The 14662-nt window shown below is 44.6% G+C and overlaps 1 protein-coding gene across 1 annotated transcript; it reads right to left on the minus strand.

Annotated features, from left to right (window-relative positions):
* Positions 1 to 8969: 8969 nt before the first annotated feature.
* LOC306784271 (protein ELFN1-like) lies at positions 8970 to 13804 on the minus strand (the record flags this gene model as incomplete). Its single annotated transcript, XM_079278172.1, has 4 exons — positions 8970 to 11091; positions 11960 to 12126; positions 13268 to 13421; positions 13515 to 13804. 4 exons carry the CDS (start codon positions 13802 to 13804, stop codon positions 9000 to 9002), a joined length of 2703 nt encoding a protein of 900 aa, XP_079134298.1. The 3' UTR covers positions 8970 to 8999.
* Between the last annotated feature and the right edge of the window lie 858 nt (positions 13805 to 14662).

Raw genomic sequence — 14662 nt, forward strand, 5'->3', positions numbered from 1 at the left:
TGGCTTACCAAACGCCACCACATTGCAAGCTTCTGCAGGTTTTCATGCTCGTCTTGCATGAACTTATTACCAGAGGCAGGTGGGAAATCAGTGTTGAGCAGCAATGCAGATGGTTTTCAATTCGCTCCCAGGTGATGAGCATCTGATTACGAAATTGTCAGGGTGGCAATAGATTAGATTAGAAAACTTTATTAATCCCCAGTGGGGAAACTCATTTGCCACCCAAAAACTCATACAGTACACTCATGTAGTAGTACACTCATGTAGTAGTACACTCATGTAGTAGAAGAAACCGAAAGCCACGCAGACTGCTCTAGCTTTATTGGATGTTTTCCTTAAATACAATATACTTAACAAAGTAAACTAATAGATGCTTTGATGACAAAATCAATACACAAAGTGACTTCAAGCAACACTAGAAAGCTTAATATTGAAATGGTTGTTTATGTCCCGATTACCTCGTACCCAAAACAATTGTGATTCACAATATTATCTTGATCTTCAAATATGCTGTTTTTTAAAATAAGGAACAAATATTTCTACTGCATCACAGATAGGACGCTTACCCTTTTTTTGTGAGCAATCAATCATAAGGTCCTGCATAAATACATCAATACAAAATTGCAGCATTTTGTTAAATTATAATATTTTTCTACTTCTTTACCACGGTAGCTGGCTTATTCCAAGTCATTCACGACGATATTCACGATTATCCCGATAATGGAAATTCACCACGATCAACTCGTGTGTTTTTTGATCCGCGATAAAGTTCGATATCGTCCCGTTCACAGTTGTTTAAACCTAAAAATTTAAATTTGCGGTATTTAGTTTCTGTTAGCATGGGCTACGAATTCACGATCCTCCTCTGGCATAACAGTTATCCGAGGCTAATGGTGCGATGATGCTCTCGGAGTTGGTGCGGGACCAGGAGAAGAGATTTGGCCGGAGCTGCACCGGGGCAGCGTTTATACCTCTGATGATGTCGCTCCGCAGAGCCGTTTCATTAACACATCTCTCTCTCCGTTCATTATAACGCTTTGCAGTGCTGAACGTCTGGCAAGTGTAATTCTCAACAGCCGCTGCCTCTAATCCTCACTCCCAAACAGTATATGTGGCTGATCAGAGGGCCAGTGGAAATGTGCAGGCCGGTCTCCAGGCAGACCTCCAATATGGCTGCCAGAGCTGCAGAGTGACGGTTTGGCTAATTAGAGCGCTTTTTAATTTGCACTGCCTTGATCTTTCGTCTTAACCTCCTTCAATCTGGGCGCGTGTGCAGGACTGCGCGCTGGCGTGCACGCGCTGGTGTGCGTTTGTACATTTCCAGCAAGTTTCAGTGTCACCTTGTGTGGTAATTTGGAAAAGTGAGCTAGTTTGAGGAAGGCTCTGTCATTTTACCTCCGTCACACTCTGTCCAGCCACTACTTCTCATTCTCTGCTGATTCATTGTGTCTTTTATAAGCGTGATTCAGTTCATAGCTCTCATCTCGTTCCTGCAGACGACTTTCAGGGTCAACAATCATCAGCTCGTTGTCTGTGCTTTAAAACGCAGCTGGCCTCGTTTTAACAGAGTTTAGGCTGGCAGTGTTGCTGCTCCGCTCCCCGAGCACATCTCCCAAATGATTGGCCCGTCGTAAAGACATTTAAACAGGAGGCAGTCAGAAGCTTTCACCCAGTCAAAGATGAGATAACCACTGTAACCGCTGACCTGATAACTCGTAAGTCATGTTGCTCGCCTCTCAGCCAGCCTCGACCTTTCCACAGTGTTCTCTCACTTACCCTGTACATTATTAATGCTGCTTGGCCGATGCAGTGAGACACAGGCTCCTCTCTTTAGCGGGTTGATTTTAATATGTAGTCATATTGTGGGAATGTTTCCCTTGATGACTCTTAGCATTGAGCTCGATCAAGCCGCCTCCTTTCACAGGCTGACCCACATTAGGCGCTGACGGCGAGCCCCATTCCCGTCTTTTGAAAGGTTATCTCACAAAGACAACCCCCAAGGCTCTGAAAGAAATCAAAACACTGGAAATGAGCAAAGAACCCCGGCTGTCTGTCCTCTTTTATCTTCCTCAGCCCCTTATTCTTAACTCCGTTTCCTGCTTCTTTCTGTTTTTTTCCCCTCTCCATCCCTTTCTGTCCTCCATCTCTGCCGGAAGTGTCGCTGCAAATGCCACGTGGAGAATGAAGGAGTTATTGCGTGTGCCTGGGGAGGGCCTCTTTTTTTTTTGTACTGGTGGACGGCTGTAGAGTGATGGGGGCGTAGACGAAGAGATTTTGGTCACTGCGGCTCCGGCTGTGACGAGTCTGACAACTACTTGTGTTCGAAACCCTGACAGCGGGGCAAGCTGGAGGCTTTCCTCTCCGCTCGGCGTCAGACTGCTTTGATAAGAGCGCATCTAGAAAGGGCAGCCCTCAACCACAGCACTCGTTGGTTTATGAGTTCGCGCCGCGACGTGAGAGCTTGTGAGCTCGCCGGTCTGTCTGAGCCCCGAGAGTGAGGGAGAGATCTGAGGAGGGAGGAAAATGAGGTTTGGGAGAAAGATGATGTAACCGTAGAGACATACCAGACTCACCTGCCCTGGGTTAAAATCACACAGGACAGATGGGAGATGTACGGATAATGAAAAGACCCCGTTAGGACATGTTCTCGTCTTCATCGAAGCCTCCCACCGTCAGGCCCTTTAGCCATTTGTACCGCCGCACTTTAAAGATAAGGAGTGATGAACCTCTTCGGTGTTGTACTGAAGTTGCAATTTTCTCCCACTCAGTTCACGATGGAGAAGGATTGTGCTCCATTATGAATTATTATCATTATGAATGGCTGATTGTGCTGTGTCATTGCCCACATGTGCGTTTGACGATGAAATTGTGTTATGAATTAGAAATGTCGCATTTAGATCAATTACATGCTCCTCTACTCTTTGAGAACATTTCTCAATAGAACAGACATTTCGATTTTCCACAAAATGCTGATTCGCTTAAATGACAGGCAGACACAATCATTATTAACATGTTGCTCTTTAGGGATGTTTTCAGGAAAAGGCAGATAGCTTAGCATAGCTCTGTAACTAATTTACACTTACAAACGGAAATTAAAAAAGAGCAATTTGTGGTTTTAAGGATAGTTTGGCGAACCACTCGGTGAAGTGACTTGCCAGACTTTCCGCTGTTTGCTTGGCAACCTCACGGTATCGCAAGACCTGCTGTTTCCCTCGGCCTTTATGCTAAGCTAAGCTAAGCTAATCACCTCCCGGCTGTAGCTACTTGCTAAGCTGAGACCAGTCGGCAAGAAAGTGAATAAGCTTATTCCACAAAAGGTGAAGCTATACCTTTTAAAGCGTTTTCATTTTTTACTGATGGCATTAATCAGTAAAACTTTTTTTTTTCAGTTAAACAGTGTCATGTATTGTATTTAATTTGTTACAGTCTGAAAGTTTTATTTTCCTCAGATATTCCTGACTTTCTAAGTCATATTTAGCACTGTAGTGGTATTAAGTACTCGTATCTCATATAAATATAGACACTGGTATCGGTGCGTCCCTACTGAGTCGTAACTCGGTTAAAAACAGATAAGCAGTCGTGTTTTTGTGGTGTAACTGTAAGAAAACGGCTGTGTGGGAGGAAGAAAGAAAGTTAAGAGCCCCTTTTGTAACTAACGGTAGCCTCGATTTCAGATGATGTTTCAGCTGCTGACGGGTTCAAACTCCAACCACGTCAAACCTTTTGTTTGCCACAAAACATCCTGAAATTGCTGGAGAAGCATAGGTTACGTCATCGAGCATTATATCGACTGTGTAGTTCTTCACACACACGCTCACCAAGGACACGCTCCCAATCGGCCTTTCATCCACAGCGCCGATGCAACGTGACATTATTCCATTCTTCCCTTTTTGAAGTCTTTCTTGAAGCGGTGTTTTGACGGAGGCTGCCCTGGGTTTGTCAGTAAGTTTTCCAGCAGCGCATTTGACCCGTATTTACCTTTACCCAGGTTTCGCTTGGACTGAGACATAAAAAGTGTAGATATTCCAAAATATTTTTTTATTTAACGGGATTATATTTAACTACAAGCCAAAAAACTGTTCACAGATACCAGTCAGTCATGGATTTACCAATTTGAAATATTAATGATTGTGATGTTTTCATGTTGTTTGATGTTATAAAACTACAAACTGGCTACAAGTTCGACGTGAAAGCAATCATTACTGAACTCTGTTTGACTTTGTGCAACCACAGAGTCAACAACACATCAGATAGCAGGACACTGGCAAATTAGGTTTCTCATTTGCTTCTAGTAGTATAGAGTCAGACAGATAGTTTTGGGTAAATCTGTCTCAGAGACAATTCTAAACAAACACATTGCTGTTGAATTTTCTTGCCATGCTAGCGGCATTTCCACTGATCTAGTAAAATACCTCAACATCGACTTGGATGATTGGTACGCAGTTTTGCACAGAGACATTTATAGAGATTCACAATGTATGCCCATGACTTTCCCCACATGTTCCCTTCAGGATATGATGGGAATAACTCTGGCGGTCCCTTAATTTCTCTTCAAGCTCAATCATCTGGTCAAAATTCCAATTTGTCCAGTGCTTTCGTTTACAACACTTTCCCATCAGCCTCAGCGGCACAGACGCATGGCAGCGTGGAGACGTTAGCATTTAGCTGTTAGCCAAAGTCTCACAGATCTGCGAGCATGGCCGTCGGCTTTTTGTCTTGTTTTAAATGGCTCGATGCTGTGAGCACCTCAAACACAATGTCATTCGTCTTCATCGCGTTGGTTGGAGGCAGATACGGGAGACAGATCGCAACCTTTGGCAGTGAAACCCAAACGCTCTGTATGGCAGGATGCCCCTTGAGGTTAGGTTAGAAAATGCTGTTTTTGAACTCTTGCTCTGTCACTTTGCACCCGACTAGATGAGCTGTGGTTCACAACGGGTCCAGATAGATGTTTACGACCATACTAACTGAACCAGGGATCTGAGCGGTCCTCACGTATATGAGTCAGAGAACATCAACATCATTCACTGCAATGGAACCATCATTATCATCATTGTATCCGTGTTGCTAAGCTGGTACTGCTAATGTTGGGAGCGGCCTTTAGTTTCCTTCTAAGTTCAGACTAAACTAGTTTTTTTCATTCTCCGAAACAGTGTCCCTATTATTTGGGAGGTAGTCCAGAATAATAGGAACACTGACCATCAACAGTTTTCACTGGAACTACTTTATGGAGAACTTTAGACAGTGCGGTCTGTGGGTTGTTAATAATAACGGGGACAGCGATATGGAATTTTTTTTAACATGTTTTTACAAAAATGAGCACCACACTTTTGTTTGTGTCCGTTGTGTTGTGGTGGAAGCAGACATTTCAGAATCTTAATATCTCAAAACCTTAAACTGCACCACAAGCTATCCGCTGCTCGATACCTGCACATACATGCTTATGATTTTGGCAAACCGACTCGTTAAGGATGTGCTGAGGCAAAAGCAAACCAATCAAACATCAGTTGTGAAATGTGAAAGTCCTGAGTGTGTTTAAAACGTCTGCCATACGTATGGTTTCTCCAGGAAAGGAGTCGGTGAAAGAAAAGCTATTTTATTGTGCTCATTTCGATTTTTTTGACAAGAAAAGAAAGAAAGCCTCGGAGAGATCCTATGGCAGAGCGTTCTCTCTCTCTCTCCTGAGTCATTCACTAGAAGAATGCAACACAAGCGTCCACTGAGGATTTCCTTGCATCATGCTCCGTTGTTTCTGTCCGTTGTCAGTAGGACCTCTATTTATTTCCACTTTCTAGGCATTGTAGTTTCAAAAACAGTTTTATCTTCTTCACGCTTCAAAGAATAGCAGCGCTGACTCGGTCACCGGCGACTGGTCGCCTCGAACCGTCAGCTTGTCGCTGCCTGACTCCAGACGAGCTCTGCTACTCTCTGACCCGCGAACAATTCAGGCCATTATTGTTCATAAACAGAACAGGAAAAAAAACCCCAAAAAAACAGGACTATAATACATCGCTACATTGATATTACCGTTACTCAAAGAATGCTCAAGTGAGGCTTTAAGAATCAAACAATTATAAAATTGCAGTCATGAAAAGTATAAGTTAAGAAACCAGGAACTTTTAAAAAAGATGAAAGAAAATCGAATGTTTTTTAAGGCTGTTGTTAAGTTAAAGCCACAATCTGGGGGGACGGACGTGTAATGCAGAAACAACCACGGCTCATCTGTTTCCTTCTGGATCAGAGCTGGATTGTTTTCTGCAGCAGCAGCAGAGGAACCATGTTATAGCTGCTGCAGTATAAGGAGAGGAACAGAAACACACACTCATGAATGTGCTTTTGCAGTGCTACAAACAGCTGTGGTGATTTCACTAACCCACGATTATGGCTTTAACTGGGCTTGATGACTTGAACATTCTGAACTCATTATAGCAGAGAGAGAAAAAAAACAATTTTATACAGCGTTTCCCTTCACCAATACACTTCTCGTTGTTTGCCAGCTCTGTTGTTTCCATAGTGTAGTTTTCATCGTTGCTTCAAGGCTGGAGTCATTTCTGTTTCAATTCAAAAAGTCCTCAAGCATTTGTAATTATAAATTGGTTGTCAATACTGTGAAAACTTCAAGCATGTTAAATTAAAAAAAATCCAGTGAATTGAAATGTTCTCGACTCCATCCCTGGTTTACAGTCCTCTGAAATGAGCTGCTGCAGCACAGCTCTGTGTAGAATAAACAGCAGTGTTCTTTATCACATTTTACTCTTTTTCAGCCTCCAGTATTTAGGTCCCACAGATATACATGTAGTCCCTTTTCATCACGCCACTGATTCTCATCACGTTTCACCACAACACTTCCAATATCAGGAACATTTTCCTCTGAAAAACCTTTGATAAGGCAAAACCCCATTGCTATTACTTCAACAGACGTCTGCAGTGGCAAATTCTGGGCTTCTGGCGGGCAACATTTGGTTCAATCGGTGACTCAAACTGATGTGGTGAAAGTCGTCCATGAGAAATCTGCCCTGAGCGGTCAGATCTTGCTTTGTAGAAAGCCAAATGTTCATTATTCATGTCCGGTTCTGAAGCGCGAGTGGCCATCTGGAGAGAGGTTTCTATCGGACAGACGAGGACACTGTTCGGATACAGCTTGTACATTAGAAAACAGAGATTCCAGCTGCTAAACAGTATTAACTTCTCAATGAATACATTCATCTGTGTGTGGTTGTGTGGGTACACTTGAATGTGGATGCATGTGCTAGAGTTGTTACTGCAAGGGTGACGGTGGGTAACCAGCTGGGGGTTTAGGGGCTATGGGGGTCAATTTACTACCACAGTACTTTGGTCTTAGAAATGATTGGAGGATAGAAGGGGAGCAGTGAGCCAATGGGGTTGGATCGTTTTGTGCAAATTGTTGTTGTTCTGGCAAACTGATGTGTGTCGATGAGGAGGAGAAGAGGTAGTATTTAAAATCATTTCAAATACTTCTTGGTGATTTGTCAAGTTGGCACAATGGCACCACAGTGGAACCAGAGGAATCCAAAAAAAAACAAGTGAAAACCTGGGAGACGGGAGGAGAGAGGAAATAAAGGAAATGATTTGTTGATGGTGGAGCTACAGCGTATCAGGAAGCTGAGAGTTTTAGGTCTTTTACTAAGAGTGTTTTTTTGATTTTGAACAGTGCAGATATGTTTCCCCCTGTGGGAATTAAAAGACATTCATTTGAAGATTAGAATTTTTTTCGTTCGAGTTCAAAATCAAAAACGTACCGTTTGTAAGTGAGCAGGTAGGTAACTAACTTGGGGATTGTGGTTTCAAAACCATGTTGTACAAACAAAACAGTCACCTCTGTTGCAAATATAGAACTTCTCTCTCTCGTCTGTACAGCGGTGCCTCTGTGGGAGGATGAGGATTCACCGGGAGAAACCACGGGCCTGTTCTTTTGTGGCTCAGCGGAGAGCACGTTCCTCTTGGTAGAAAAGAAGAACTCAAATGTCTCGTCCGTTATTTGTCTCTGTTGTTGTTCACTTCTCAGCTGAGAGGTTCGGGAACAGTCAAAACACAGTCACACGACAGAGCCATGCCATATTCAAATAATAGAGTATCAAGGATGTGGAGCATAGGAATAATAAGAAGACCAGTAATGTAATAAGAATAATTAATAGTAATAACATATCATTCTAGGTTTTTAAATTCTCTATATAAAAACAGTGGTGAGGAGACGTTGGTACACAGTAGGGCTCTACTATCCCCCCCCCCCCCCCCCCCCCCACTTGGTTGATTTGGCACACTACACTCACTTCCTGGTGAGAGCTACCTACTCATTCTCAGCACAGTTGAATATTACTGTTGCCTGGCGACCCATCCAGAATTAGTCATTTTGACGTTTTTAAAATCTCCCAAATCACGGCAGATCTTTTCAAAATGTCTTTTTTTCTTCTTTTTTTTTGAACCGAAGCAGAAGCATCGCAGGGCGCGATGGAAAGAACAACCTTTTCCCCGGCGAGGCAACATCTTAATCAATCCACCGCGGTGATAATAATTGGAGAGGTTAATCTGCCGCGGTCAAGTGTGATGAATGTCTCGAGGCAGATTAAAAGCGTATAGCCAGGAGGTTCAGGATGGGTTGCCTGGCAACATTTAAGGTTTCTGCTCTCAATGTTGATTTTTTTTTTTGTACAAATAGCTACATAAGTCTGAGCTATAATGTTTATTACATTACAAAAAGTAACTCAGTCTCTCTATAAGCTATGATTTCTGTTGTTCAATATAATATATTAGTTTGGTCCTCCATGTTCTCAGAAGCAAAGGCTTGGTTTGTGTAAAGGGTTTGTGTAAAGTGTGTGCGTGTGTGTGTGTGTGTGTGTGTGTGTGTGTGTGTGTGTTGGGTGTGTGGGCAGTTTGATTCCGTAGATCCTGCGAGTCGTGTGTATTTACAGGTCGTTTTTTGTATCAGTCTGTGTTGTTATTTTCCGTCTTCAAAGTGTTTGGGGTCTCCAGATGTGGGTTCAGGTCTTCTGCTGGGCGGACACACCCTTCCAGTAGTCCAGTATGTCGTGAAGATCCTCATCCTTGGCAAACTGAACCTTTCGCCTCAGGGCGTGTCCGGCTGCCACGTACCCCTCGTCCTCCATGGATGCCTGCCGGTGACGCTTCCGGTGCATTTTGAACCTCTCCCACAGCCCCAGGGTCGGGGTGCAGAGGAGCCCTTCGTCCTCCTCGTCCTCGTCTGGGCTGGAGCAGTAGCTGAGGTTGTGGTACTGGGGCGAGAGCGGGTAGTGAGGCGAGAGCTGGGAGTAGGCCAGCTCCCGCTGCTTGGTCTGCCTGCTCAGGGTGAGGGGGTCTAACATGGAGGGCTTACGGCCACCCGGGTGATGGTGGAGCTCCTGCAGGGCGTGGGGGTGGTGCTGCAGCTCCTGGAGGTGCTGCTGGGAGCCGGGATAGGAGTGACGGTGTTCGTTGTACTGGCGGATTCTCTGTGCTTCAGCTCGTAAGATAGCCGCGGCAGGAGTGACCGTACGAATGGCCTCTCCGCCTCCCCTTTCCCCTCGCTCTCCGGTTAAGTTCCTCTCGATGTAACGGGTCTCCGACGAGTGGTAGCCTCCCTCCGAGCGGAATGAGCGAGGGCTCCGGGCAGAACCAGGAGAAGAGGAGGTGCTGGGCCTTTTGGAGGTCGGAGGTGCCTCCATGCTGTGGTGTCGCTGCAGAGAGTGATGATAGCTTCTCTCCCTCTCTTCTCTTCCTCCTCTTCCTCCCTTATACACCGGGGAGAGGAACTCGCTTCCTCTTTCCCTCTCCACTTGCTCAGAGAGAAGCACCAGCTGCGGCTCTGCGGTAGAAACCGCCCCTCCGCCTGCAGAAGAGGGAGATTTAATCCCCTGTTGGAAGGAGGTAGACTCCGATTTGAGAGCATCTATGCAGTTGTTGATGATCTGGTTGACTTTATCAACTTCTTTAGCGATGGTTGAGATCTCTGCTACTGAGCCCTGGGGATTCTCTTGTGGCGACATCTCTCTTTCTCGCTCCCGTTCTCGATCTCTCTCCCTTTCGATGCCCGACCCTCTCACCTCCATGTAGTTAAGTTTGGCAGGCTTGTGCACCGGTGTTTCTATCACTTCCTGCAGCTTGTATGGATCAATCTCCCCGCCCTGAGGAAGGTAAGGCATTCTGGACAGACTCTCCCCGGCACCAATCTTCTGGGAAACAGGTCCTCCGCTCCCTCCCTCGATGTCTCCTTCGCCACCGTACTTGAGCTCTATCAGAGTCCTTTGGATCCTGCTCATCTTCCTCTCCTTCTCCTGCATGATCCTTTTCTTCCTCAGGCAGTGGACGACAAGGCCAAGAAAGAGTAACATGCCAAACAAACAGCCCAAAATAGTCATAATGTAGTGGGTGGCCGACGACTGATTGGCTATCGTCTCTTCTCCGGCTCGGCGGCCAGTGGAGATGGTCAGACAGGTGTGGTTGAAGCGCAAGGAGTTTCTTATAGAAGCCACACAGTATGTGTAGTCGGTGTTCGGTTTTAAGTTCTTGAGCTCAATATCTTCCCTTTGATTTTTCAGATTCTGGATATCTGAGAAGAAGCTGTTGTTGTAAAGCACCAGGATGTACATTTTCCTGTACGGGTGAGGAATCTGAACCGTGATCACAGCGCTCAAGTGAAGCACCTGCTTTAGCATAATTAACGGCTTGATGTCAGAGAAAATGGGGCTTATGTTGATGACCTCATCGGGAGGCGTCCCGGAAGCACAATCGTCCAATCCGCAGGGAGAGGCAAAATCTGGGGGCGGGGTGGTGGAGTCTGCCATGCCGATGGTGTAGTAGGTCGTCACGCTGCTGCCGTCGTCTGTGCAAACAAGACTGAGCACGTGCAGAGCGTTGCGTTGGGTCGGCATGCGGGGGTTCTGGCTCAGGAGGTTGTAGCCGAAGAATCCTTGAGGGGAGTCGCACACCATCCTCTCACTGGTCCTGTTGGGGAAGGCCGAGAGCCAGCGAAGGAAACCTAGCAGCTCACAAGAGCAGTTGAAGGGGTTGGTGTAGAGTTCGCAAGTGGTCAGCTTAGAGAGTGTAATGAACAAAGTGCCGTCCAGCACCTGGATCCTGAAAAGGAACAAAAAAAGAATCATGGATTTTTAGATAAAAATATAATTTTCAAACTTCTAGTCTTCATACTCCTCAAGTGACATCACTGGAGGCAATTGATCCGACATTGAATTTATATTTTCTGAACGTTTTCCACATATGCAGTGTTCCTCAAGACCTGTAAACAGACTTTAATGATCAAAATCTACAGGCTCTCGCTTTAAATCCACTTGTGACTTGGTCTTCTTGTACTTCAGTAAAACATTTTCCAAAATTGAACAAGCCCCAAAGAGCAGTTACACTTACATTCTGCTGTTGCTTTTCAGTCAAGAGATCAATACCAGTTATGGTACTAATAGTATGAACAAGACAGTTATTCCCACTGAGAAAAGGTATCTTGACTTGTGTTGAAAGAATGGCGTCTTGCAGCTTTGCAACATGCTTTAATACTGTCAGTGAGAAGGAAAGAAAAGTGTATCTATGCATCTTCTGCAATGCTTTTTTCTCAGCAAGTCTGCAAAACATCAGTGCAAATTGCTGACTTTAGAAAGCGGCTCTAGATCTTTGATTATGGGTTGATGACACCAAGCCTGACATTCATCATTGATGTTTTGGCTGCATTTAAGAAACTTAATATATTCTCCGATCTAAAAATGTTTTTAAGTCTGCATCATACACCAATGGACACAGAGTGATGAACCCATAAAGAAAGTTGGATTGCGATGAGCCTTTTTCAGCTTTTCTGTTAAATTCCCCTTCATGAAACAGATCTGAAACCAAATCTTGATAAGTGCTGAGTATTCTTTTCTCAAAGTTATGTAATTGATTAATCTACAAACATGTTTTCTCTCTCTCGTTAGACACACATGCATGGACCCAGGTGTACCTGTTCATGGAGAGGTCTATGTTCTCTATGTTAGGGCATTCCCAGAAGGTGTTGGGTGTAACGGTCTCGATGAGGTTGGCTTGCAGGTAGAGATACTGCAGCTTGCCCAGGCCACGCAGCATTCCCTCCGTCAGGTTCCTCAACTTGTTAAAACCCATCTGGAGAACCTGGAGAGGCAAACACAAGTGGGATTATTCTAATCTCTGAAGAGCCGGCCAGTGCCAAGCATTCACACACTCCAAGCTGGAAACATGCAGAACAAACAGACGACGGTTCAGTACAATTCATGTTTCACATGGTGATCTAAGCCTCTATGCTGTGCTCAATTTACTAAGATCTTTTTTGTTCACATTCTACCTCCTGGCACAGCTCCAGCAGCTTGGGTAGTGTATGTCTAAGGACGCCAGCTCATTATGGCTGCGTTCAGCTCTGGTTGGTGAAAACACTTTTGCCTGAATAACGAGCGAGCGGTTTCTTTCTTTGTTTTTCTGTGTGTCCATCTGTGTGTATAATTCTGGAATAATTTAGATCCTTCACCCAAGTAAAATTAGCAGAAGTAGCACAGTGTGGAAATACTCCCCTTGATAAGTCCTTCAGTCACAATTAGCATGAATTATTATGAAGTGTTGAGTAAGTGATAGTAGCCATTATGAAGAACTTAAGAATGTTCAGTACCAATAACAAAATTATACCTTTTTTTCTATTTAACAAAAGAAAGCTGCATTTTAATATTGCTGCTGGTTAAACCGGAGCTAACTTTAACTACCGTACATACTGTCTGGTAGTTTAATTTGTAAGAATGCTGATCAAAGCTTCACAGAAATCAACTTAGTTAGGTTTAGGCAACAACACCACTCAGTTGGGTCATGGAAAAGCTTGCGGTTAGTGATAAGTGTAAGTGTTCGTTGTGTAATTAATTAGGCGATGCTACGTACTTGAAGTAAGTTAAGTATGTTAGGTCATACACTACTTTAAAATAACTCAACACTGACTTTCAGTTTCGCATAGGACATTAACAATGGCCTCCTGGGTGAAAGTCCTGCATGTTTTGACCTATCTTTATGCTATGTCCCCTAACTTTGCCACAACTACGGCCACATAGAGCATCTTAGATTGAAGTGTAGGGTTACTGACCAAGCTGCTGTGTTAATGACTTGGAAGTGCGAACGAGCTGATTTGTAAAGTATCTTAACATGCTGTTATCTTAACATACCCAAATATGTCAACCAAAACACAGTACATGGTGAATGCACTTCCCCGTATTGTGTGCATGTGCATATCCATGAACCTGTGTCTAGAACTGCTCACCTGCAGGTTGAATTGTGCTGAGAACGCTCCGTCTTCCACATAGCTGATATCGTTCTTGGTGAGGTTCAGATAGGTGAGGTTGCCAAAGCGACTGAGTGAAGAATAATGGACCGACCGTATCTTGTTCTCATTCAGCCTCAGATCCACAATAGTGCTGTGGAGATAAGTGTGAAGGCTTTAGATTATTTTTTCTTTGACAAAAGGCAAAATAATATCGAAAAAACTCTTTTATCCTAAGTTTCCTCACCTGTTAATGTGGGAGGGGATGGCCTCATACGGCGGCTGGTTCATACTGCAGATAGCCAGCCACACAAAGCCTTTCTCGCCTTCGATAAGCCAGCAGTCAGCTGTTACCATTGGCAATCGCATTATTGACAGCAGGGCGAGCCAACAGAGGAAGGAGCTGGCTGTGGACAGGACCACTGACGAAGAACCTCCGGTCACGTTATGTCTCTGCCGTCCCCGTCTTGTCCTTTGGGCCATTTGGGATGTCGTCACAATATCCATTGGAGAAAGCCGGGCAGAGATGCTTGCCATCGAACATTCATTCATTCAGGCTAGCGCCATTGGAAAGGGAGCGAGGGCCTGTTGGTACAGTGATATCTCGGTGTTGCCTTTTTTTGTCCGATTTGAGTCTATACTGCTAAAGAAGTCACAGCATGGTAAAATGTCCCCGTTTCTCCTTAGCTTGACCTGTAATTGGACGTCGAGTTGACTAAAACTCGTGATAGGAATTTGTGATTTATCAAAGTAGAAATGATAAATGCAGGAATGGGACGTATCACTTCATTGGCAGTATACGTGTCAAGGTAAACTGTTTCAGTTGTTCAATTATGGGGTCGCATTTGATTTGTTATGTACAAATTGGCAAGAGGAAGTCGTCCTGGTGCCAGATTGGCTAGTGCTCATGTCTTCTGTGGCCATCTGCATCTCTGATTGGACAAGCACCTCTTTTCTTTCTTCCTCATTGCTCGCTGCTCTGCACTTGGTGTGAGAACTCGCCCCTGGAGGGAAAAGGGGGAGAGAGAAAGAGAGAGAGAGAGAGAGAGAGAGATGGGAGGAGGGTGTTAGAAAAGACTCGCTAATGAAACACAGCGCTTTATACCAACAAACACAACCCTGTTACCAGCATGATGAGATAGGGGTAGTTATTTCTTCTTATATAACCGCCTGGCACTCAAACACACACAAATTTCTGCATGCACACTCACTTCCTATGCTCAAAGGATCTTTCTTGACAAGTCCAATTAGAGCAAATTGGGGCAGATACACAATAGGCACCTGCAAATCTTAAAAATACACACCGCTTGTAAATGCTGTGCGTGCGCACGCACGCACATTTTTCTGCCACGCTATTAGCATCGGTGGCCTTGATGGACCTGGGCTAAGAATGGC

The sequence above is a fragment of the Melanostigma gelatinosum genome (assembly GCF_949748355.1).
Source record: "Melanostigma gelatinosum genome assembly, chromosome: 11".
In the NCBI taxonomy this organism is placed as follows: domain Eukaryota; kingdom Metazoa; phylum Chordata; class Actinopteri; order Perciformes; family Zoarcidae; genus Melanostigma; species Melanostigma gelatinosum.